The sequence below is a fragment of the Clupea harengus genome, chromosome 6 (genome assembly GCF_900700415.2).
Source record: "Clupea harengus chromosome 6, Ch_v2.0.2, whole genome shotgun sequence".
Lineage (NCBI taxonomy): Eukaryota > Metazoa > Chordata > Actinopteri > Clupeiformes > Clupeidae > Clupea > Clupea harengus.
The window spans coordinates 31,095,928-31,122,289 of NC_045157.1; the positions used below are offsets into that span (position 1 = coordinate 31,095,928).

General features: G+C 40.0%; 1 protein-coding gene across 1 annotated transcript; it reads left to right on the forward strand.

Moving 5' to 3' along the window:
* Positions 1 to 857: 857 nt before the first annotated feature.
* On the forward strand, positions 858 to 24,581 carry cog4 (component of oligomeric golgi complex 4). Its single transcript, XM_031569759.2, has 19 exons — positions 858 to 1,083; positions 3,913 to 3,995; positions 4,800 to 4,914; positions 5,196 to 5,370; positions 6,611 to 6,804; positions 7,102 to 7,207; positions 8,679 to 8,836; positions 9,404 to 9,462; positions 11,149 to 11,282; positions 11,373 to 11,491; positions 11,749 to 11,915; positions 14,483 to 14,645; positions 16,402 to 16,464; positions 17,185 to 17,301; positions 17,660 to 17,752; positions 17,863 to 17,946; positions 19,655 to 19,756; positions 22,527 to 22,655; positions 23,705 to 24,581. Exons 1-19 carry the CDS (start codon positions 961 to 963, stop codon positions 23,837 to 23,839), a joined length of 2,319 nt encoding a protein of 772 aa, XP_031425619.1. The 5' UTR covers positions 858 to 960; the 3' UTR covers positions 23,840 to 24,581.
* The last annotated feature ends 1,781 nt before the right edge of the window (positions 24,582 to 26,362 follow it).

Consider the following 26,362-nt stretch of genomic DNA (forward strand, 5'->3'; position numbering starts at 1 on the left):
ATCGTACAGAGCAGCCTTTGGTGGTTATTGTACCTCAGGGTCAGGTTGGTATTTTCTGTTGCTGATCCATAACAAAGGTGCGTCCAGAGCCAATGGATATAACATTAACGCCTCTGGCGGGGGAATGCTTGTACCTCAGCAAACTGATACAGACCGAAACAGCACCAGTCAGTCAGTCTGATGTGCCGGTGAAGAGAGTTGCACAAGCACAGCCTCAGCCTGCCAGTCAACCTCTCAACCTCATAAATCAACGGCTAGAATGAGGCGGTCCAGTATAGTCACAGTAGGACAGCAGCAATCCAGCTCGTTGATGTTTTGTTGTGTTAGATTTAGGTGAATTTCATATATCAGACCATAACTTCATATATCAATTAGACCCCCACTCTCAGTTTAAATACACCAGACCAGAGCCATCAAGCTTGGCTCCTGGCCTTTTGTCTATGTTGGGAGCCATAACACATGGTTCCTGGGTTTTGTATGTCTTGGAGCCAGAGCTATTAGACTCTGATTATGGAAGAGGACCCGCTCCCTATGTAGATACAAAGGGCTTATTCTAAGCACTAATGAAAACACAATTATGAATACTTTATTCCATTTCTACAAATAGATGCCACTAAAAACTACACACTGTATAGTGTTAAGGTGTTTGGTTATATCACCCAGCGTGATTTGTGTTTTCCAACATTTATGTCATTTAGTGTACCTTATGGTAGTGTATTAAATGAGCATATATTGCTTCATTTTTCTTCATTCTATAATTAAAAGCTAAGGAACGCGTTTCAACTTTTATTTTGACAAATAATAAACCGGAAGGCTGCCATATTGACATTTTCATTATTGTCGCTTGCTCACGCAGCTAAGAAGAGAGCTCTACAATCTAGGTGGTAGTTTCACACTTTTATCATTGAACCAGTGTGATGTCTGCTTAAAAATAAGTAGAAGAAAAGGGATATTGTGAAAATGTCGGATTTAGGGATAGTTTGTAAACACACGAACGTTTCTGCTCTCAACGAGGAAACAATTGAAGACTTGACAGAACTCGAGGATCTGGAAGAGGTTTATTTACAGCTCTGTAATGAACAGGTAATGTACATGCATTGCTTTTAACACGGCAACCATTCCCGGTGTTCCAGTTTAACTGGTTTTCATGTTAATTGTGATTGTCAATACAACTTCAATTTTCGCTGGTGTTACCTCTGAGTGTACGTCTGCTGCAGACGTGTATGGTCGCAGATTCGTCAATCCTTTAAATCTAATGTACACAGTCAAATATGACACCCCAGTGTGACGTGTGTTGTATCTGTAGCCAATACCTGTAAACTGCAGCATCAATGAAGCCTGCAAATGTATAATTAAAATGAAAATATTTTGGGGTTCGAACCAGGTCAGGCTTTGACAAGGTATGACCTAGCACAGTGACCTAGCACAGTCATCTGGTCTGGCCTGGGGACCCACAAGTTGACACCCACGTTTTTCATAGAATACAAACAAAACAATAAACATAAAATAGTATAAACGTAAACACAAGGCCAACCTTTATCCCTGCAGTTATAGCATGTTAGCCTAAGTCTTTTTTTTTTTTTACCATATCGAGTTATTTGGGGACTTTTTGCTTCAGCCTTTTCCCATCGTAACGATGCTAAATTCACGTTGTATGCCTCGTCAAAATAGCTTGCGCTATTCCCCCTCTTGACCACTTCACTCCTCGGATGAGCGTCTGTTGTCTTTGCCTTCTCTCTGCACTACAGCAAGAGTTCACAGCCAGACTCTTTTTGTTCGGTGTATCTCAGTGGTGTATCTACCTAGTGCTCTCCGTTCCAGTGACAGTCTTTGTACATTCAAAATGCTTTTAAAAACTCACCTTTTCCTCCAAAATTATCTAATTAGTTATTTTGTTTTTAGCATTCTTTATAAATAAATAATAATTTTGATATTTGGAATTGTTGTTGTTATTATGATTATTTATTGATTGTTTTAAAAGGGACATTATGAAAATGTCTCTCTTTTTTTTTTAGTGCTTCTACACGTTAATTTGGGTATCTGGCATGTCTACCAACCCAAAAAACGCTGAAAAAACCCCATCCCAGTCAGTTTGTTATGGTTTCTGTTTGTCAGCACTTCAGATTTGCTTCCTCTTGTAAGGTCCAATAGGGAGCTTATTGGAATGTCACCGACCCATTGCCATGTAGGGCGTCTCTGTGCCTGGCCTTGGACCACCCCCACACCACTCCATCCACCCACGGCTTAGATACTAACTTTGCAAACTAGGTACTTTTACTGAAGGTACTTTTCAAACAGTAAGTTCATTTGTCAGTGTATTAATCGGAAAGAAAAGCATTTAAGGTTTATGGCAATGTTATTATCACGTTTGTGTGATAATCTGGTGCAAAGATTCGATATTCCAGTCAAAAAGAATTTCTCTTGGCATCACTGACGATCGTCCCCAGAGGGTTAAGAGTTGCGGCAACCCTCCAGTACAGTTTTGCTGCCATATTTGTCATTTTCTCAAAGTTGCGTTGTGAATGTCATTAGCCTACTGAACATCCGCAAAACATCGAACTGGGAGATTCAAACTGTTTAAGTACAAGTACTTACAATGTTCTATGGACTACACCATCCCTTCCCATTCAATTGAAATTCCATTCAGTTCGGGACATTTTATTCTGATCAAGTCATGTTTTCCTACATGGTTCTAACACCGTAATCAAATGATCAGATGACACCATGGTTTGACCAGAGGCACCAATAAGCCTACGGGGACGAGGCTCAGCATCTGGCTCTATTGTGTGTTGATAACACCCTGGCCTAACACCTAGGAGACCAAACAGATCATGGTGGATTTCAGGCAGACCGGGAGCCACACGCACACCCCCATCCCCATCACCAGAGCTGAGGTAGAGCGTGTCACACACCCCCATCCCCATCACCAGAGCTGAGGTAGAGCGTGTCACACACCCCCATCCCCATCACCAGAGCTGAGGTAGAGCGTGTCACACACCCCCATCCCCATCACCAGAGCTGAGGTAGAGCGTGTCACACACCCCCATCCCCATCACCAGAGCTGAGGTAGAGCGTGTCACACACCCCCATCCCCATCACCAGAGCTGACGTAGAGCGTGTCAAGCTTCAAGTTGCTTGGCGTCCCCATCTCAAAGGGTCTCACCTCTATCCTGGTTAGAAAGGTGCATCTTCCTGCAGAGCTTAAAATAGGTCACCTGTGTCTCACGATACTGGTGGACTTTTACCGCTGTCCCCTCGCTTAAAAGTCCAACTAAAGGTGAAGCCTTTAGCATGTGAAGAACAGCTAATGAAAGGGTGGGTGTTTACACTGTCCTCCTGATGATGTGACCCATTTGAATTTATTTGATTTGATTTATTTGAGATACTTTTTTATTTTTATTTATTATTATTATTATTATTATTTATTTATTTGCCTTAATAAATCAATGCTACTGTCACATTGGTATTAGGGGGTGACACAGGAGTGAATTTTCCCACTCCCACAAAAATATGCCTGTCCCATCCTTACTGTGGACGAACGACTCTGTGACACAGACTGTTCCATCTTGTTCCTGTGATGTGTACCAAGGGTTCAGCTGCATTTCACCGCCGCCTGCTTCACAAGTGTGCTTCAGAAGGCATACAAACAAGCATCAGGGACTGGGCCAAATCTGTCAGCTCTCCATTGCCGGCTATGATTGACTCAATCTTGAATGTGATTGAATTCAAAAGTAGAATATTGAAGTAGTTGATTCAAGAAATTTAAATTGAAATCGCAGTGACCCCCAAGAATGCTGCTTCTTCCAGAGAAATGCACATATAGGGGTTTGAACATCTTAAGAAGAGTAGCCAAATGAAGTATCATTTGCCAACTGCTCCCATTAACATTTTTGCCCTGTGTGGTTTTTGTAGAAACAGGTCCAGGCATATCTCCAGGTACTGGGGGACCAACAGGGGACCATTGAGAACAAGATGCAGTTGCTTCAGAGGATGAGGTGAGGGAGAAGAAGTGCTTTTTCATTGGTGCTCAGCCTGTTGCAACTCGTCAGTAGGCCTTCATCCCACTTCCTGTTTGTTGTTTCGGTACGTCTGGTTTGTTGAGACGCAAGGGCCTAATGCTCTCGCCGCTGTCATTGCAGGGCACCTGGCTGCTCTAACTCAAAACAGAGTTCTCCTTTCCTTAGTATTCACAATCTCCCCACAGACAGACATGCTCTAACTCAAAACAGAGTTATCCTTACCTTAGTGTTCACAATCTCCCCACAGACAAAGACATGCGGGGCACCTGAGTGAAGTGAACGAGGAGGGACAGGGCCTTCTTTTTATATAGTCAGTGGGACCATGTTCGTATGCGGCATGCACTTTTTCAGTTTTTTTTTTTTTTGTCACAGACCTCTGTCAAATGTCCTTCTTAGTTTTTATCGTATTTAGTCAACCTTATCCTGTTTTAGAATGGATTTGGCCAACATTAGTGTGTTATACAGAACTGTTTGCCGGGTTGGAACAAATTGCCTGTGACCACTCTGTTCCCGTTATACAGACAAGCATCATCATAGAGGTCATTTCTTTGGTCTATTTTGTATGCTACATTGTCCTGTACAAGATTGTGCTATGATGCAAAATCCATTTTCATGTCTCAGATAAAATGCGTACACATTGCATTGGCCTTTCTAGAGTCTGGTGACAATATTTAGTGTTCAGAAAAGCTGAAGAGCACTTAATCCCAGCGCTTCATCAAAAAAATATATGAGATGTCATAATGGTACATGTCGAAAATTGTCTTCAATTGTCTTATGCAGGCCGAAATTGCAGCTGATTGAAGGAGATGCTTCTCAACTTGGTGGAATGATTAATTTCACCTGTAGTCTTGCTGAAAATGTCAGCAGCAAAGTCAGGCAACTGGACCTCACCAAGGTATGTTGACTCTTCTGGCATGGACACATATACTCATTCTTTAACAAGAGCAGATATTGCACAGGATTCAAGTCTAGTGCATCCACAGTAGAGCATACAAGTGCATCTATTGCATATATCACCATGTGGATTCAATCTAGTCACCAGAGCAGACGTAATCATAAAAGTGATGTGAACAAAATATTTTAACGCATTGCACCTCAAAAGTGCATTCTTTTCTGCTACCTGTGTTTTGAAACTGACATATTTTGTGTTCTGCATTTTCTTGTCTTTGTGTATAGAAACGATTGTATCAGGCTATACAACGTGCCGATGATATACTGGACTTGAAGTTCTGCACAGATGGTGTTCAGACGGCCTTACAGAGCCACGACTATGAGCAAGCAGCTGCTCATATCCACCGCTACCTTTCACTCGACCAGTCAGTCATAGAGCTCAGTCGACAGGGAGGAGAAAGTATGAACACACATAAAACCCTCTCATCCTATGGGCAATTCAACACACATACAACACTCTCATCCTATGAGCAATTCAACACACTTAAAACACTCTCATCCTATGAGCAATTCAACTTCAACACACATACACCACTCTCATCCTATGAGCAATTCAACACACATAAAACCCTCTCATCCTATGGGCAATTCAACACACATACAACACTCTCATCCTATGAGCAATTCAACACACTTAAAACACTCTCATCCTATGAGCAATTCAACTTCAACACACATACACCACTCTCATCCTATGAGCAATTCAACACACATACAACACTCTCATCTTATGGGCAATTCAACACACATACAACACTCTCATCCTATGAGCAATTCAACACACATACAACACTCTCATCCTATGAGCAATTCAACACACATAAAACACTCATCCTATGGGCAATTCAACACACATACAACACTCTCATCCTATGAGCAATTCAACACACATACAACACTCTCATCCTATGAGCAATTCAACACACATAAAACACTCTCATCCTATGAGCAATTCAACACACATAAAACACTCTCATCCTATGGGCAATTCAACACACATAAAACACTCTCATCCTATGGGCAATTCAACACACATAAAACACTCTCATCCTATGGGCAATTCAACACACATAAAACACTCATCCTATGGGCAATTCAACACGCAAAATGCTCTGAAATTTAGCATTAACCCATGTGCAGTCACTGTTGCAATGTAATATTTGTCGACAGCTTTGTGGCTAAATACTTAAATCTTAAACTAAAGATGAAACCTCCCCCTGACGTTTAGAGTGGACACTTGTGCTGCCCAGTAAACAGGAATAGCAACAGAGGGAAATGGAAGATTGGCTTCAAAGACAATATGCAAATGAGAAATTACTCTTTAGACAACCTGACCTGTTTTTGTCTAAAAAATCTGAACACAGATAATTATCTGCATTGAGAGGTTTAATACCACTAAACCTGCTAAAGTGTAAGATTACTATGTGCAGAAGTGAATTTGTCTGAATGTCTACAAGCGCCTTTGAAGTATTCAATTAGCCACATTTGCATAATCACCAAAAAGAGCTAGAGCTTTAACTTGTGGATAAACTTACACTACAAAAATGCCCTGCCAAACATTACAGATATTTGAGGTCTACTTATCACATATATGGACATACCCACAAAAAAGCTTCTCTTTTGAACTGTTTTCTTATCAGGCAGCAGTGTGGAAACAAGCCTTGCCTTGTTGAAGGAGGCAGAGGTGCAGCTTAAAGCTCTGGTGACCAAGCGCCTTGAGGAAGCCGTAGCTGCAGACGACCTCGCTCAGGTGGAGCGCTTCTTCAAGATCCTTCCACTGCTAGGCCTACATGACAAGGGCCTTGCACTGTTTGCTAATTACCTCAGCAATCAGGTATGCATGTGTGTTTCTGTGTGTATCCATGTGTGTTTGTGTGTGTGTATCCATGTGTGTTTCTGTGTGTCTCCATGTGTGTTTCTGTGTGTGTTTCTGTGTGTGTTTCTGTGTGTTTCTGTGTGTGTTTCTGTGTGTTTCTGTGTGTGTTTGTGTGTGTTTCTGTGTGTGTATCCATGTGTGTTTGTGTGTGTATCCATGTGTGTTTGTGTGTGTATCCATGTGTGTTTGTGTGTGTATCCATGTGTGTTTCATTAAAGCGCTGTCTTGTGTAACATTCTGTATCCATTTCTGCAGCTGGCAAGTAAAGCACAGGACAATCTGATGTTGGCCATCACTTCTGATATAGGAGAAAGAAGAGCGCCCATGATCTTTGTAGACACTCTGACACTGCTGCTGGAAGGTACAAAACATCCACACAAACCCCCACCCTAATCCCAAACATACAGACACATTCACTCACTTGTTTTTGTTTTCGTGTTAGCATGTTGAGGTAACGGTCACTGAATGTAAACACGCAAAGCATCAGCTGAAATATAGGCTTTAATCAGTCAACAGTAATGCTGGTATCTTCATTTATCAAGTCATTTGTGAGGGTCATTGTTACCACAGATAAATGGAGACTCAGTCGGGCAATGGTAGAAAAATCAGGAAGTGTTTTCTTTACAATGATGTGCATGAAGGGAGAGAGGGCATAGCTTGCAAGGAGTAACAGTGACACGCTGAACTCTGAACTCTGAACTCTAACACACACACACACACAGTCCCAGGGCCAGTCCATTTGTATCTGTAAGAGCACAGAGATATGATGTACTCAGTCACACAGATATCATGAGAACATAAAGTCCATTTGTATCTGTAAGAGCACAGAGATATGATATACTCAGTCACACAGATATCATGAGAACATAAAGTCCATTTGTATCTGTAAGAGCACAGAGATATGATATACTCAGTCACACAGATATCATGAGAACATAAAGTCCATTTGTATCTGTAAGAGCACAGAGATATGATATACTCAGTCACACAGATATCATGAGAACATAAAGTCCATTTGTATCTGTAAGAGCACAGAGATATGATATACTCAGTCACACAGATATCATGAGAACATAAAGTCCATTTGTATCTGTAAGAGCACAGAGATATGATATACTCAGTCACACAGATATCATGAGAACATAAAGTCCATTTGTATCTGTAAGAGCACAGAGATATGATATACTCAGTCACACAGATATCATGAGAACATAAAGTTACACGTGGGAACACATACATTCAGGGATTCTCCTTCTAAACCCAAATTCTGAATAAAAGAAAATGAAGGACTATGAGTCCTGAATCATGATTTCTGATCAATTCTGATTTGCACTCCTTTACATGAAGCCACTTAAACGACTGTTAGCAACTTTAGAGCAAATTTCAACTGTTGACTCAACCTTGGGGTAATCCTAGAAATTAGTTTAACGGTCTAATGTTGGTACTGCTGCTGGAGAAATATATAATTCTTTTGCTGTGCTCAGAATTGACGTCGCGATTAAAGAGCATTAATCAGAAAAAAGATCAGAAGTGTCATGGCAGTATAGTTTCATCAAAATATGATCACATTATTTCTGTTTCTCACAGGCGAACGCTATGATCAGGACCTACAATGCCTTGTGGTGTCAAAATTAGAATGTTGACCTCAAAATATGGCAGAAATATAAGCAGCAGTTGCAAACTTACAGATTGACTGCTTCTTCATTTGGAGTGATGCTTTGGGACCTTACGTGTCCTCTACCGTGCCTGAGAGATGGGGTCAAGAACTCCTCCAGCATCTTTTCATTTGTTCTGCACCTCACAACGTGTCCTCTCTGTGGTCCTTTGTGCAGGAATCGCCCGTGTTATTGAGACCCATCAGCCTATTGTGGAAACATATTATGGGCCAGGACGCATGCACAGACTCCTCAGTCACCTTCAAGCAGAGTGTGACAAGCAGGCCCAGAGCGTAGTGGACAAGTTCATCCAGAACAGAGACTACCAAATTAAGGTTAGTGTTTGGAGTTGTGTGTGTAAAACCCACCAAGGTAAGGTTTTATAGTATATTACAAATATATCACTGAAGGGAAAAGTTAGAGATTATGGTGGGAAATGTTTCTGGAACACGTATTTGAAATAGACTCTGGGAATCTGTGTGACATCACTGCCACCCCTGTTCTTTTATGTCTATGCATATGGTGTTGATTGGGTATAGGTAGTTTGATGATAACTTCTGATGTGTCTTTGTTGTTTAAATGATTTGTTTGTAATGGCATTGTATCTTTGTTGTTTAAATGATTTGTTTGTTTGTAATGTCATTGTGTCTTTGTTGTTTAAATGATTTGTTTGTAATGTCATTGTATGTATTGTCTATGCATATGGTGTTGATTGGGTATAGGTAGTTGGATGATAACTTCTGATGTGTCTTTGTTGTTTAAATGATTTGTTTGTTTGTAATGGCATTGTTTGTTTGTTGTTTCAATGATTTGTTTGTAATGTCATTGTGTCTTTGTTGTTTAAATGATTTGTTTGTTTGTAATGTCATTGTTTGTTTGTAATGGCATTGTTTGTATTGCAGTTTCAGGTGGTCCAGGCCAGTATGCTGAAGGGTGTGTCCACAGAGAAGATCGTGCTCAGGTGATGAAATTTAACATTTAGAATTACTGTAACAATGTTGAGACAGAAACTCATAGAGACGAGGGGGAGCCAGCCAAGACCCATTTGTCTGTTAAACTTTAGAAAGCCTTTATGTCACGGTATATCCAAAAAGGACAATTAGCCAAAAATTCAAATCAAATCTTCAGAGACACTGTGTAAGTAGTTAGCTGGATATCTAGCTCCTATAGTAGTGTGCAGCACCAGCACATGCATACAAATAGAACTGTGGAGTTTCTTGTGGATTATATTGGTTGTTGATTATTTGTTTGCCTAAATGACATGAAATAAAGGAGTGGTTTAACTGTTTCAGACCTCTAATGCAAATCTAATGTCAGCCCGTTAACACTAGCTAGCACACTAGTTGTTGCTTGCTAGGAGCTACTTTGGCCTGGGCCTATTTTTTTACATATTTTGTGGGGCACTAGTAAAATGTCTTGAATTTAGTAGTATTTACAATGCCACTATGTCTGACCTGGCACTACTTGAAGTGATTTAGTAGGTGTTAGTTCCTCTTGGTGTTCAATCTACATGTCTCAAATGGAATAGACATGCCTCCTCAAGACCATGCACAGGAGTATGCATGTTTTCCCCATCACAAATCACAAATCTTGCGCACTGATATGGAACGCTCAGGTAAATGTAAACAGGTGTGCAGTACATTATGGCTCAATACAGTACACCCAGTGACTCACTCTCAACCAATCAGAATGCTTGATTTCATCTACCCGTATTATAAATATATATATATGATCTAAATGTAATTCATAAATGACCTGAAGAATGAACTGCCCCAAACTCCTAGGAAGTAATAGCTAGTCCTTTTTTCCAGGTCCATGTTCAGTTTTTCAGAATCAAAAACTTTAAATGAAAAGTGTTTTTTTATGAACCATGATACCATGACTTTCATGTGCATAATGCTGTGCGATATAACAGAGAACATGATCACGCAGGGCTGTCATGTGCATAATGCTGTGCGATATAACGGAGAACATGATCACGCAGGGCTGTCATGTGCATAATGCTGTGCGATATAACAGAGAACATGATCACGCAGGGCTGTCATGTGCATAATGCTGTGCGATATAACGGAGAACATGATCACGCAGGGCTGTCATGTGCATAATGCTGTGCGATATAACAGAGAACATGATCACACAGGGCTTTCATGTGCATAATGCTGTGCGATATAACAGAGAACATGATCACGCAGGGCTCCAGCTCTTCAGCCCAGTGGAATTCAGTAGCATACAGATCTCGGGTATTACATTAGGGAGCCGAACTAATGATAGGCTTATTATAATATTAAGGCATAGGAAATAAGTACTGAAAACAATGGCTATATACAGTGATGAAACTAAACTGTTTAATACAGAAATAGACCAAAGTTGACCTGAAACAAACACATGCCAGACAGAGCAGCATCCCCATTACTAAGAAGCTGTCATATCAACTGTCTAAGCCTCACAACACATATGGATGAGCAGGCTGTCATATCAACTGTCTAAGCCTCACAACACATATGGATGAGCAGGCTTTACGCTAAAGGATCAGCTTTGGACAGCTTCACCCTCTCATCGCTTGTCATTTGAAAAATATTAAGGCATCTGATATTCCATCTGTTGAAACTAAAGTCTTTCTCCTGTCCTCCTCTTTGTTTTTCTATAGGGAATTAGATGCTGTCCTATCAGAAGTCACTCTTATGAACTCTAGGTCGGAGCTTTATCTCCGTTTCTTAAGGAGACGCATGTTGGCTGACTTTGAAGTGGCAGATGCCACGACGGCTGATAGTGTTTCTCAGGGTAAGATACGCCAACCTTGCTCTTTCTGTGTAAAGGTTTTTGCTCTTTGTTTCCTATTATTCAGTTATTTGTGTGTGTGTGTGTTTGTAGAGCACCTGCAGGATGTGGAGTGTCTATTGAAGGAGTGTGAATTGAGCCGTCGTATGCAGGAATTGATTGGCTGTTACATACCCATGGAGGAGTACTACATGAGAGAAACTGTCAACAAGGTATGCTTGGGTAACTTTGACCTTACTTTGACCATGGATTATGATTTTGAATTTCTATTTAGTTTTCTCAAAAACGAAGTTGTTTAAAAAGGTATAAGATACGTCATCTAAAATGTGAGTGTTGCCTCAGTTGGTACTGTACATGTCTGCATACACATATACCCGTATGCTTTTGGAAACATACAATTTCAACTGTTACATTTTTTTTAGTTTTGGCAGGAAAAGTATCTTTCAGTATTGTTTTGTGTCCGTCTCAGGCCGTCACCATGGACAACTGGGAGGTGGGTCAGATGACGTCCAGCATGGTGGACGACGTGTTTTACATCGTGAAGAAGTGCATTGGCCGCGCCCTGAGCAGCAACTCTTCTGACTGCGCGTGTGCCATGATCAATCTTGCCACCAATCTTCTAGAGAACGACTTCAGGTATGCTCACCTCTTTTAAGTCCACTCAACATACCAGCCTTAGATGGGGTTTAATGAATAATTCAATTCAATTTGATTTATATAGCGCCAAAACAATAGAATTGTCTCAAGGCACTTTACAGAGCCCAGTGCCTGGACCCCCTTAGAGCACACACACACACACACACACACACACTTTACAGAGCCCAGTGCCTGGACCCCCTTAGAGCACACACACACACACACACACACACACTTTACAGAGCCCAGTGCCTGGACCCCCTTGGAGCAGGCACAATGGCGACAGGGTCAAGAAAAAACTCCCTGTTAGTCAGGAAGGAACCTTAAGCAGAACCACAGCACATCAGGGGGGACCCATCTGCTTGAGGTCGGCCGGGTGGAGATAGGAAGGGGGAGAAAAGGAGGGGAAACAACAAGTGGTAAATGTGCACGGTCTTTTTGGGGTAAATGTACACAGCATACATGATATAATATATATATATATATCCAAACATCATATGTTACACATACATGATACATACAAAAACAGCTTAATGGGTATACAGTGTGCTCATAGGGTTTCTGTTACAAGGGTAAGTAGAGTAGCAACAGAAGAACATGTCGGTGGTGGCAATTATATATATTGCATATAAATGCTAGCATAGAGTATGAGGTAGAATTGTACGCCAGTAGGGTGGTTATAGGTGCATGTGGGCCGAGGGTTTCTACAGGTAGATTGGGTGGAGAGACTACAGCAGCGTCCCACAGCGAAGATAGTCTAGACTAGGAGAGGAAGAACATTTTTATTTGTAGACATCAATTTAATAAACAGATAAGGAGATACATCTAGGTAGGTCATTAACCTCAGGTAATATGGCCACTTTATCAATATAGGCATTAGCAATGGGATATAGAAGGAGGGGGAGAGAGAGACGCTGCCTGGCCAGGTGTACGGGAATTTTATTAGTGTTTTGTTATGTTATGTTTAGTTATTTTTGGTAAAATTGTTACATAATGCTGCTTTAAGATCAGTTTAGAGTGACAGTTTGTTTCAAAAGTCACAATGCAGTTTATTGTGCAATAGTAAGAAGGTCAAATGTAATTCAGGAGAGGAGTGGGGGTATGAGGGTGAAGTTGGTGTGGGAAGAGTGGGTGGAGTGTGTCGTAGATGGCCAACTGGATGGGAGAGCTGTTCTGGTGATCTTTCCAGTCGTGGTCACTATCTGCTGTCGGCACCATGGGAGGCCTTGCAGTTCCCAAGCCAGAGCGTGATACTGCTGGTCCGAATGCCCTCTCTGGTGCTGCTGTAGAATGCTCTCTATGGTGCTTCTATAGAATGTGATGATGCTGTAGAATGCTCTCTATGGTGCTGCTGTAGAGCGTGATGATGCTGTAGAATGCTCTCTGTGGTGCTGCTGTAGAGCGTGATGCTGCTGTAGAATGCTCTCTATGGTGATGCTGTAGAATGCTCTCTATGGTGCTGCTGTAGAGCGTGATGATGGGTGGGTGGAGACTCCCCTTCTTCAGGTGCAGCAGGAAGAGGACACCCAGAATGCCGCTGCTAGAGTTCTTACAAAAACAACAAGAACTGGCCACACTGTTGCACTAGACTGCATTGTACATCATGAAATGGCAACGGAGTGTATGTTCTCTTGGTTAATTGCAAACCCATAAAAACTAGTAAAAAACGATGACAACATTTTTGAGAAATACGTTCCATTATTGGGATAAGTTATTCTCACTGTTTGCCTAGCCACATTTGCATTTCATTTATAAATTAAGCTACTTCAGACACACGTCAGCTTCAACAGTTTTTTAGCCCCAACAAGTGGCCAGAAGATGTCGCTGTTGCAATACATTTCTATGTTACAGGCACACAACAACTAAATAATAGTGTAGGCCTACTTCTGTGGATCTATACTGGTTCCTCCCCCATCCTCCATTCTTAAAATATTTGTATAGAGTTATTAGAGTATAGTATGCGAAAATATTGAACAATTATTTTGATACAAATTACATGATTATTTGAAGGCACAAAATACTATTCTGTATTTCAAATCCATCTTTTACACGCATGTAGGTATGTTAGATATTTAATCCTGTGCTTACTTTAATAGAATGACCGTTTTGATATAAAGACAAGTGACTAGATAGCCTACTGGCTGGCTAGCTTGCTAAGTAGTTTGTTAGTCCATCTTTTTATGCTATTTCCACACGCCACGCCCCACACCCACTCAAGGGGAAGCAACCGATTTGCATCGCTGGCATGTATCCGTACCGTGAGAGTGATAGAACATTTAAATCCCATGTTGTGAGATACGTATGTTTAAGAGGGAGAGAACTTCCTGGTGGAAAAAAGGCATTCCTATGTATAGACTGCACCTAAGTATTAACCACAGTGCTGTAGAAACCGTAGTTAATATTTGCAGGCAATTTTTCCTCTTTAATTGGTCACTTCTTGTGCAACTGGTACTGACACAATGTGTTTTCTTTGTTCTTCCTGAACTTATGAGTCAAAATGTTTCTCTGTGTGTGTGTGTGTGTGTGTGTGTGTGTGTGTGTGTGTGTGTGTGTGTGTGTGTGTGTAGAGAGGTACTTGTCTCTAGGTTGCAGGTGGGTTATCCCAGCAGCACTTTAGCAGACCTGCAGAGAGGTGTGAGCAGTGCTGTCATTCTAATGCAGAGCAGTCTTCAGCATGGGAAAATACATACACACATTGAGAGCCAGGAGCAGGCCAAGAATGCCTACCTTGTGAGTACCCTCAAACTATGGAATTGCTATAGAATAGTAATTTAAATACTATAATTGCTTTCCTCTGTAAACATATTTGCTGACCATGTACTTCCTGTTCAAAAACTAGTGGGGTGAATGCTCTCCTATCCTGTAGAGGTTATAGTAATCAAGCCAAAGAAAAGAAGAAATAACTGTATACCAGTCTCTTTAAACATAATATACTTCCCAATCTTATTTGCCTAATGCTTACATTTCCAACAGACTGGTGACAGTACAAATTCAAAGCTTCATGGGTTTATGACTACACACTAACAGCCATTTGTATAACTGGTAAACTGGTCCAAATATAGTAGTTTGTTCACTGTGACCCCTGTAAGAAGTACCCTCACACCTGTGAAAACTGAGATATGGAATTAAGACAGCTTAATTGCATCTGTAATTGTCAGATGAAGATATCAACACACCTGTGGATCAATTAAAGCCTATCATTCAGCTGATGTTTTCCATGTGTCCATTGAATGAGGTAAATTAGGCTGGCTATCAATAGCGAGTTAGCGCCTTTACATTCTGGGCAGCTGCTCTGGCAAGCTATCAAGCTTGCATATGCTATTCTAAGATAACCTGGAAAGCCAACAGTAAAAACAACAGGGTTCTGACTAATTCTAGTTTCTAACAGTGTCTACAGTGTGTGGTTAGAATTAACGTTATAATGTCATTTCAAGATGACAAGTTGAAAAATGAACTGGCTCAAGCAGCTGCTATTTAGCTAGCACACCTACCAAGCAAGCTTCTAGCCAGTTTAGTTAACGTTATCCGATGGCTATGTGTAAATATCTGCTTATATGCAGCTTTTACAACACGACAGTACACATTCAGTTAATAGATCACAGACATTTGTCATTGTTATTTTGGCTTTTAATAAGCAAACATCCCATTCAAGTAGCTAGCCAGCTTGCGCTAGCAAACTAATTAGGCCTGAGAACGGCACATTAGTTTGTGTCAAAACATCTGCTCAAACCTAGCCTTATAGACACAAACTTGTCTTGTAAACACTAATTATTTAATATCTCAGCACCTCTAAAAATAGATGTTTGGAAACTATGTGTTTACAGTTGATGTAACTAATGTTAATGACCTTCTTACTGCTCTCAGATTATCGTTGAGTAGCTTCTGCCAAATATTAGCATATGTAAATCTCTTTGAGATCGATGTTTTTAGATGGGAGAACATTTTTTTAAAGTCAAGGCATAAGGTTCCTGACAGGCCTCCGTCCCCATAGGGTTAAAAAAAGTGAGTGTTTTAAAAGCTTCTTGAATGTACCAAGGCTTTCACTGGAACGAACAGCACTAGGTAGGTCATTTCACCACAGAGTTACCACAAACGTAAAGAGTCTCGACCTCATTCTCTTGCTGCTGAGAAATGTCAAAGACAACTGACGCTCATCGGAGGAGTAAAGTGGTCGAGAGGGGGAATGAAGCTGAATGATAGCATTTACATAGGCTGGCGCGTATGAAATGAAAATGTTCATCACCAATTTAAATGTGAAATGAAACAGTAGTGCAGACGAACTCTACTTCATGTTTTACTATCTCTCTGTCAAGGCCAGTGTTTTCTGTGAGCTAACCTTTTCCTATAAACTGTTATGCCGGGTGGCAAATAACATCTGTCTGGAATAATGTATCTCGTTTTGACTAGGTGTTATTGGTGTAGCTGATTATTGATAGTAGTAATGTGTTGAAGTCATAGTTCTGTTTCCCAATGGCTGTCGTCCTAGGTGACCCTAAACAATGTGGATGTTTGCAGTGAGAACATCAGCACACTGAAGAAGAACTTGGAGGTACAGATGACCTGATCTTGCTCTGACATATCACACACACATGACACTAAAGAACCCTGTGGACCTTTTAACTGGATTTGGATTCCTGTTGGCTAAGACATTGGCTATGGCAGCAAGGCAGTAACTATGTCATAGTATCTATGAAATTAGAATAACTCCTAGAACCAAATAATACTCCAAATAACCAAATCATAATGTTTTAGAGATGATCTTGAATTACTGAATTTGGAAATATTGAATTTTGATCACAAATCTATAAGTTGCCGCAATAATACAATGCCTGACCTATAATGTAGTTGTTATTGTTTTAACCAATAATAATGACCTCATCAGGAGTTGGAACATCTTGCCACCATATGCAGCACAGTAGTGGCACACTGTCAGGGCCTACTAAGCCTTCTCTCAAGAGCTGACACATTTCAAAATCCAAAATTTCCATATTTTAGTTCACTGTTAATAATCGATCTGCGTCTGCCCGTTTTTCCGATCGCTTACTTCTCTTTGCATTCAAGCACGTGATTCAAAAGTGTGGGAACAGACCGTAAGGGGAGAATGGATTTTTAATCTACGATGTACGATCTAAAAATTCTAAGACTGTTCCTGTCGAGATTGAATGGATTCAAATGTATTATAATGACTACTTAAAGTGAGCCCAGCTCCTGGCAGGCACCCGGTGTGTGTGTTCTCTGACTGACACTCTCTTGTTTCTCTCGTTCTCAGAGCGATTACTCTAAGCTTTTAAATCAAGGGGCAGGATCTGAACATGCTCAGGCCAAAATTGACAGCTGTTTAATGGACATGGTGCACACATCTAGCAAGTTCAAGGATCTGCTTCAGGTGACATGTGTTTGCATTATGTTAATATGAAGTTTCTAGTTATTTTGATATCATTCGTTTCCATGGTCATGTTAAGGAAAGATAAAAGCACCTGTCATTCTCACTGGCTACCCCAGAGTATTCCCTGTATAGTGTTGTGCTCTAGAATAGAAATGTAAGAACATCATGATAATGTACAACATGGCCAAGATGCATGAAGTGAGCACAGTGGTGAGCTTTTATCTGGGCCAACGCTGCTGCTCTTAGTGTTGGCTGTTAGCTGCCTTATTTGTTTTTATTATTATTTGCAAACTTTTGACTGTGTGTGTGTGTGTGTGTGTGTGTGTGTGTGTGTGTGTGTGTGTGTGTGTGTGTGTAGGAAGGTTTATTGGAGTTGAATAACTCTGCCATCAAGTCTCAAGTAAAGCCCTGGATCACCAACTTCCTGTCTTTCTCACATAACATTGAAGAGGTATCTGTCTCTCATATACGTACACAAACCAGCACTTACAGGGTCATATATATATATTATATTTATACATTATTATATATGTGTAAATGCCGTTAATGTTACTTTTCTAGGAGGAGTTTGGGGAGTATGAGGCCAACGACCCGTGGGTCCAGCAACTCATTGTCCAATTAGAGCAGCTCATGGCGGAGTTCAAGGTATTCACTGAAGCTCCAACCACCAATTGACCTTTCGCTGGGAGTTTGATTGACAGGCCACTTTACATTATTTGTTAAAAAGATGAAAAGTAGTTATGGAACATGTAATACAGACAGCAGCTATAGACCAACTCAAGAATGATACAGGTAGAAAAATGTTACATGTAACGGTAGCCAGCGTGTACAGTGTTGTGCAGTCTTACTTTAACGTACTCTAACATTAACGCACATTGAGATAGAACAGGGGTTTTCAACCGGGGGTCCGTGGCCCCCTGGTGGTCCGCAGCAGCATTGCAGGGGGTCTGCGACATGAGCCTATGTTGATCAGTTCACCATTGAATTTTTTTATTTTTATAAATTCGCTTTGATATTTCAACACATTTCCAGATTACACTGACAAGTGCTACAGGCAGAATATGTGCGCGGGGGGAGGGGGCGTGGCGATGGCGGTTTGTGATCTACCCTGATAACTGCACATATTTAAGTGTTATAGGCAGAATATCTGTGCGGGGGGAGGGGGCGTGGTGGTGGCGGTTACAAACACGCACGCACGTGCAGGCACATCGGTGGTCCCTGGGACAAAACCAGTTGAAAACCCCTGAGATAGAATAATGTGTCCCCAAAGTTTGAAGAGGGGAGTACTCTTCTTACGATTTCAAACTCAAGAGTAGTGATGCTGGCGATGGATGAAACAGCGTGGAAGACTGTTACGTCCCTGAACATTCTGTGTCCTGTGAATACTATTATGTGTTCCGTGTTTTGCAGACAGCCCTGCAGGCGCCTTAATTGCTGTTTGCTTATTGGGTGCGCGATCGGAGCCAGTCCCTTAAAAAGGCGATTCGTGACGTCACCCGGGAGCTCGCTCTTGGAAAAGCGCATCCGTTATTTTGGCTTCCGCCACCATTGCCACCTTAGGAGCCTCGGTGCCTGGCCTAGGCCATTACACACATTCCACCAGTCTCGGAGTGAGAGTCCGAGAGGGAGGCCCAGGATTCGTTGAGGCCTATTTCTGGAGGCCTGTTTGTAGCCAGCCTAATCCATCAAAATAAATAAATAAAATAAAAATGTAATGATCCAAGTCCAAGCCAACTGCTAACAGTTAATAATACTAATAATAATAATTTATTTTATTTGTAATGCACTCTGCATTAAAAAGAATCTCAGAGTGCCAACATAAGTTATCTGGCTAGTTATATATAACGTTATAAGATAGCCAACTAACAAAGCCACTTACCCACACAATGATTACCATTACCAACAAAACAAGGTATTACTGACTAAAACAAATAACGTTATCAAGATAATGTGTCAAATGTATGTAACCAGCTTATAGTCTCTGGTCAGAAATACTTATCTAGCCCAACTACTTTCATTTTGTTAGCGTTAGCTAACTAGTAATAGTTAATGTAGCTGTTCCAACACCAACCAACTAGATGGACACAATAAACTGGTGAACAAATATTACAGAAACAAACCATTAATTATTGCTCAAAAAATATTAGGTAAATTAACACAGAGATTTATTGGATCCATACATTCACCGCACAGTGTTATTGGTTGAAATCAGTGGGCCTGGCTAAATCGCTGCCAGTGAAAGGTCAATATCTCACACCTTTACCTCATAACTATTTTCCAGTGCTAAGTCTGCACATGTGCAATAGTCCAGTGATTGATGTTTTTCTTGTTTTCTTTGTGACACCCTTTCCAGGACTCGCTTTCACTAGCTATCTTTGACGCTCTGACCAGTTTGATGATGAACTTCATTTCGATGGAAATGGAGAAGACCGTGTTTAAATGCACCTTCAGCAGGGTCAGTTGGGGACCACTAATCAACTTTCCTTCCAAAATCAGGGTCTGTGATATGAAGGGTCTATGGTATGAAGCTATTGATGTTCTAAATCAGGGTCTATCATATGAAGCTATTGATGTTCTAAATCAGGGTCTATGATATGAAGCTATTGATGTTCTAAATCAGGGTCTGTGATATGAAGGGTCTATGGTATGAAGCTATTGATGTTCTAAATCAGGGTCTATCATATGAAGCTATTGATGTTCTAAATCAGGGTCTATGATATGAAGCTATTGATGTTCTAAATCAGGGTCTGTGATATGAAGCTATTGATGTTCTAAATCAGGGTCTGTGATATGAAGGGTCTGTGATATGAAGGGTCTGTGATATGAAGCTATTGATTTTCTAAATCAGGGTCTGTGATATGAAGGGTCTATGGTATGAAGCTATTGAGCATTTTATTCATTTAACGGACACTTGTCCAATGTCACCTTCAGCATACTATATACATACTATATACTTTTCTATCAGTATGTGTGTTCCTTTAACCCAAAATATTCCAGATGTTCTATACACACCAACTAGTGGGTTTAATAACAAGAAGTAAAAGGAGAGCTCTTACTAAAAATCGAATAAATAGAACCTAGGTGATCGGCTCATATCCACTGCAGCCTGCCAAGGCATGGATAAGACGGCTGAGGGTGACCTGTGACCTTAGGGTCACCTGTGGTATCTGGTATCAAGAGATCAGCAGCAGATCATTTAAGTTCTGTAAATTGCATGGTGGAGCTGTCATGAATTGGACTTCTGAATCATCTGAATTTGAGTGGATCATGTGATCTTTGATGCTCAGCGTGCACTTGGAATGTCACGGTTGTGGAGAAAGTTACTTCTGTAAAGTTAGAAAGATATTCACAGATTTGAAGGTATCTCTTTTTAGTGTTGCACTTTGTATACGGTCCCTACGCACTCGCTTCCCAGCCGGCTACACATAGCTAATGCTATATCTCCAGCTTGACTACACATAGTGGCTAATCCTATATCTCCAGCTTGACTACACATAGTGGCTAATGCTATATCTCCAGCTTGACTACACATAGTGGCTAGTGCTATATCTCCAGCTTGACTACACATAGTGGCTAGTGCTATATCTCCAGCTTGACTACACATAGTGGCTAGTGCTATATCTCCAGCTTGACTACACATAGTGGCTAGTGCTATATCTCCAGCTTGACTACACATAGTGGCTAGTGCTATATCTCCAGCTTGACTACACATAGTGGCTAGTGCTATATCTCCAGCTTGACTACACATAGTGGCTAATGCTATATCTCCAGCTTGACTACACATAGCTAGTGCTATATCTCCAGCTTGGAGGACTACTCATAGTGGCTAATGCTATATCTCCAGCTTGACTACACATAGCTAGTGCTATATCTCCAGCTTGGAGGACTACTCATAGTGGCTAATCCTATATCTCCAGCTTGACTACACATAGTGGCTAATGCTATATCTCCAGCTTGACTACACATAGTGGCTAATCCTATATCTCCAGCTTGACTACACATAGTGGCTAATGCTATATCTCCAGCTTGACTACTCATAGTGACTAATGCTATATCTCCAGCTTGACTACTCATAGTGACTAATGCTATATCTCCAGCTTGACTACACATAGTGGCTAATGCTATATCTCCAGCTTGACTACACATAGTGGCTAATGCTATATCTCCAGCTTGACTACACATAGTGGCTAATGCTATATCTCCAGCTTGGCTACACATAGATTAAGGTTCCTTCCTGACTAACAGGGAGTTTTTCCTTGCCCCTGCTGCCATTGTGCTTGCACTAAGGGGGTCCAGGCTCTGGGCTCTGTAAAGCGCCTTGTTTTGTTATGGCGCTATATAAATAAAATTGAATTGAATTGAATTGAATTCATGCTAATGCTATACTCATTTTGTTAACCCTTTATGAGGGACTGTATGAACTGAGCAGCACTATAGCTCAGCAGTTTTGCACTCAATGAAACAGAAGAAATAGTGTAACATAGAATAGTTTGTTTGATTAAAGCGGCATTTTATATGATAGGTAATTTTTTTTATCACCCCTATTTCTTAAAGTAACACTATGGAGTTCCTGGAGCCGCCAGGTAGGGGCCTACTTTCTGCTACTATTCAGTAACTGATTTGCTGTCTTGCTTTGTCTTGTGTTGCACTTGCTTGATGTTTGACTGTGTTAGGAAAGTTGTTGACTCGTTAGTTTGTCATAAACAAAGTAAGCAAATTTCAACAGGTTTCGCTAAGTTTAGCGGGTAGCAAGACATCTCGTTTGCGTTGTTAGCAAGCTTGCTATAACACGCTTGGACATTGATGCTAGTAATAAGTGCTCCTGCGTCGGCTTCTTTGTAATGTTATTGTGATATCTATGTTGGCTAGCTTGCCAGCAACTTTCCTAACAGTCAAACATCAAGCAAGTGCAACACAAGACAAAGCAAGACCGCAAATAAGTTACTGAATAGTCCAGCAGAAAGTAGCCCCCTACCTGGCAGCTCCAGAAACTCCATAGTGTTACTTTAAGGAACAAAGTCGTGGGATCTTAAGTAGGCTGAATCTTGTGCCTCAGTTGCTGCTTGAGAAATGTCATGTTGTCCCATGAGGGGAAAAAAATATTCACTGTCAATTTTACTGTTCAATGCTTTATCACTTTTCTACAATATCCACATTCTCTGTGTTGTTTTCTTTAGCTGGGTGGGCTGCAGTTTGATAAAGAGTCTCTGTGTTTTTGTCTTTAGCTGGGTGGGCTGCAGTTTGATAAAGAGTTGCGCTCTCTTGTGGCATATCTCTCCTCGGTGACTTCCTGGACCATCAGAGACAAATTTTCTCGACTCACGCAGATGGCTACGATACTTAATTTGGAAAAGGTAAGACTGTTGCAGTTGATTTTGATCCAAAGACATGACAGATTATTTATATTGTGTATATATACAGTGTATTGTGTATATATATATACAAAATATATACAAACTACATACACTACCTTTAAAAAGTTTGGAATTACTGTGGAAGGAAGAAATTCAATTCTAATAACCTAAAATTGATTAGAAATATGGTGCGGACATAATGACTATTATGGTTAGAAGCGTCTTTTATCGGATTTGACTGCTGCTGCTACTACTATTATAATTATAATTATTTCTATTTTTTTTATTATTATTATTATTAATAATAATAATAATAATAATAATAATAATAATGTATTTCTATAGAATCTTTCCGACTAGAGCCCAAAGTGTTTTACAGAATGAGTACAATTACAACAAAACAAAAAAACAAGTAAGCAAACAGAAAAAGTCATAGTTATATGTATAGTAGAATAAGTGAAAATAAAATGTTCAAGAGCAAAAGTTTATATAAATTATAATTAAGTAAACTAACCCAGCTGACCAATAATATAATCATCAGGCATCAGGGAAGGCAAGCTTATACATTTTTTTTTAAAGAAGATACTTAAAGTAACACTATGCAACAATTTGACACTTTTTGAGGTATGGTTTTATAGGCAACTAGTTTTGATACCATCCTGAAATTAATTTTGATAGCATATGGTCATGTGAAGGACAGATACCTGTGTTTTTCCCACTAGTCATCCAGGATATGCACCATGTAGTTTTGTTTTCCGGGCTGGTACACCCTGCAAAGAAAAATATTGACAGAGAGTGACATACGTATTTATTTATTTTAATATTTGTTGTATTATATATTTAAGGCTTTGTGGATTAATATAAAGACATATTTAAATATTCTAGATTGGAAGTACTTAAAACAATAAAAATAAGCATACTGCAACACAACGTATGCACCCCTTCCTAAGTTATTTTACGTGTTAGCAGTTCCATGTTTTTTGTTTTAACTTGAACACCAGCTCATTCTCTTAATTCCATAGTTCCATTGATTTGCTTTCTGTGTGTAGGTATTGGAAATCCTGGACTATTGGGGTCCTAACTCGGCTCCACTGACATGGCGTCTGACCCCTGCAGAGGTGCGCCAGGTGTTGTCCCTTCGCGTGGACTTCCGCAGTGAGGATATAAAGAGGCTACGCCTGTAACTGCCTGTCACAAAAATAGGCCTAGTGAAATCATATTTTTGTACACACACCCATTGGTTAACTAGGGATCCGTCTGTGTTTCAGTTTCAGTTAGACTCAAACACAATGTGTTGATATATCTTTATTGTTCATTTGAGTCAGTTGAACTCAAACACAATGTGATTATATATCTTTATTGTTCATTTGAGTCAGTTGAACTTAAACACAATGTGTTGATATATCTTTATTGTTCATTTGAGTCAGTTGTACTCAAACACAATGTGTTGATATATCTTTATTGTTCATTTGAGTCAGTTGAACTCAAACACAATGTGTTGATATATCCTTATTGTTCATTTGAGTCAGTTGAACTCAAACACAATGTGTTGATATATCTTTATTGTTCATTTGAGTCAGTTGTACTCAAACACAATGTGATGATATATCTTTATTGTTCATTTGAGTCAGAAAGATAAGGCATTGGCAGGTGAGTGTTGCACTGTTCCAATATAAGACAACAAACCAGCCAGGGGGTCAGAGAGTCACATGTGGATATCAAATCTGTTTTGTTTTTCCTTTTGAATTTTTACATAATATTGTTAATATAACTCTTGTGATACTGAAGAAAATCATATTTTGCCTGCACGGTTACCAGGAATCAACCATGTGGTATGTCTTATTAATCGACGAGTAACTATGAGCATGTCTTAATCAAAGGTGTACTGGTTTTTTTCTGAGCTATAATAAAGGCAAATACACACTGTGCAATTTCGTTATTTCCAAACACCCTAGACAAACCAAAGGCACTTGGATGTTTTCCAGAAAGTTATATACAACTTTGTTATTTTAGCTGCCACTTGGACTCTTGATAACTTAAAATATTCAAATGATTGCAATTGTACACATGCCATTAGGGGTTAATGCAGTACCAGACGACATACTAAATACTACAATATTACATATTTGCCGCAATTGGTCAAGGATGTACTCTTGCCAACCCTTGATCAGCAAAGTTGCCTAATGTACTTCTTTCACAGTTATGAATAACATCTTTCTATGTATTAAGTATGTGTTTAAATATATTTCAATTTTGTCATCTTTTAATTAATTGTGAAACATTTCTTTATATATATCTTTATGTTTAAGGGGGTCTACTCATTTATGCTATTTATCTATTTATATACATCTTACTCTTTCTTCTAATACTCTAATTGTACTGCTTCATTTGTAAAATGTCTTAACTCGTTGGGTTGTAATTAACTGATTTAACTGTTTAATAGGTATTAATTAGCCTGTTTGAATACCGTTTTTTAATCTTGTATACTTGTTGTTTTTGTAGGCCTAAGCTATAATTTAACTGAACCAACTCTTCAGCCAATAAAATTGTGTTTGGTTACTGCCGTTTCTTTCTAACATTACCACCGCTCTCTACATGTGCTACATTATGCAGTGGAACAAGTGAATATGATGGCTGGGTAACGTAGGCACTGATTGGTCAGAGGTTTGTGTCAGTTAAAGTGAATATGATGGCTGGGTAACAAAGGCATTGATTGATCAGAGGTTTGTGTCAGTTAAAGTGAATATGATGGCTGGGTAACAAAGGCATTGATTGATCAGAGGTTTGTGTCAGTTAAAGTGAATATGATGGCTGGCTAACGTAGGCACTGATTGGTCAGAGGTTTGTGTCAGTTCAAGTTGAGAACTGTTGTGCAAACTGTATTACATTATTTAACCTCTGCTTCAGGGTAGGTCTTGTTGTCATAAGAGTCTGTTTAACTGCAGAGGGGAGACGATTCCCAGGTAAGTAAACTGTAATTACATTTGAGGTAGTGGACAAAAGTATCTATGGTAGTGAGCTAGGTCTGTCTGTCTAAAAGAAGTCCATTTTGACAGCTGGGGTGAGGGTGGTGCTGTTGCACAGATTGTAAATCTAGTAATTAATTGAATTCAGGCAAAGTAGCTCATGTCTATGGCAGGATAACGAGCACATGTTATGGTTAACTTTGATAGATAGACCTGATAGACCTACATTTCAGAAATGTTAGACGCTCCCTTATGTAAGAATGTTCTGTTCATTATGCTCTTTTTTGTTCTTTTTTTTATCCACCTTCACTAACGTCACTGAATACACTCCCTTATTTAACCTTCACTAACTTCACTGAATACACTCCCTTATTTAACCTTCACTAACGTCACTGAATACACTCCCTTATTTAACCTTCACTAACTTCACTGAATACACTCCCTTATTTAACCTTCACTAACGTCACTGAATACACTCCCTTATTTAACCTTCACTAACGTCACTGAATACACTCCCTTATTAACCTTCACTAACTTCACTGAATACACTCCCTTATTTAACCTTCACTAACTTCACTGAATACACTCCCTTATTTAACCTTCACTAACTTCACTGAATACACTCCCTTATTTAACCTTCACTAACTTCACTGAATACACTCCCTTATTTAACCTTCACTAACTTCACTGAATACACTCCCTTATTTAACCTTCACTAACTTCACTGAATACACTCCCTTA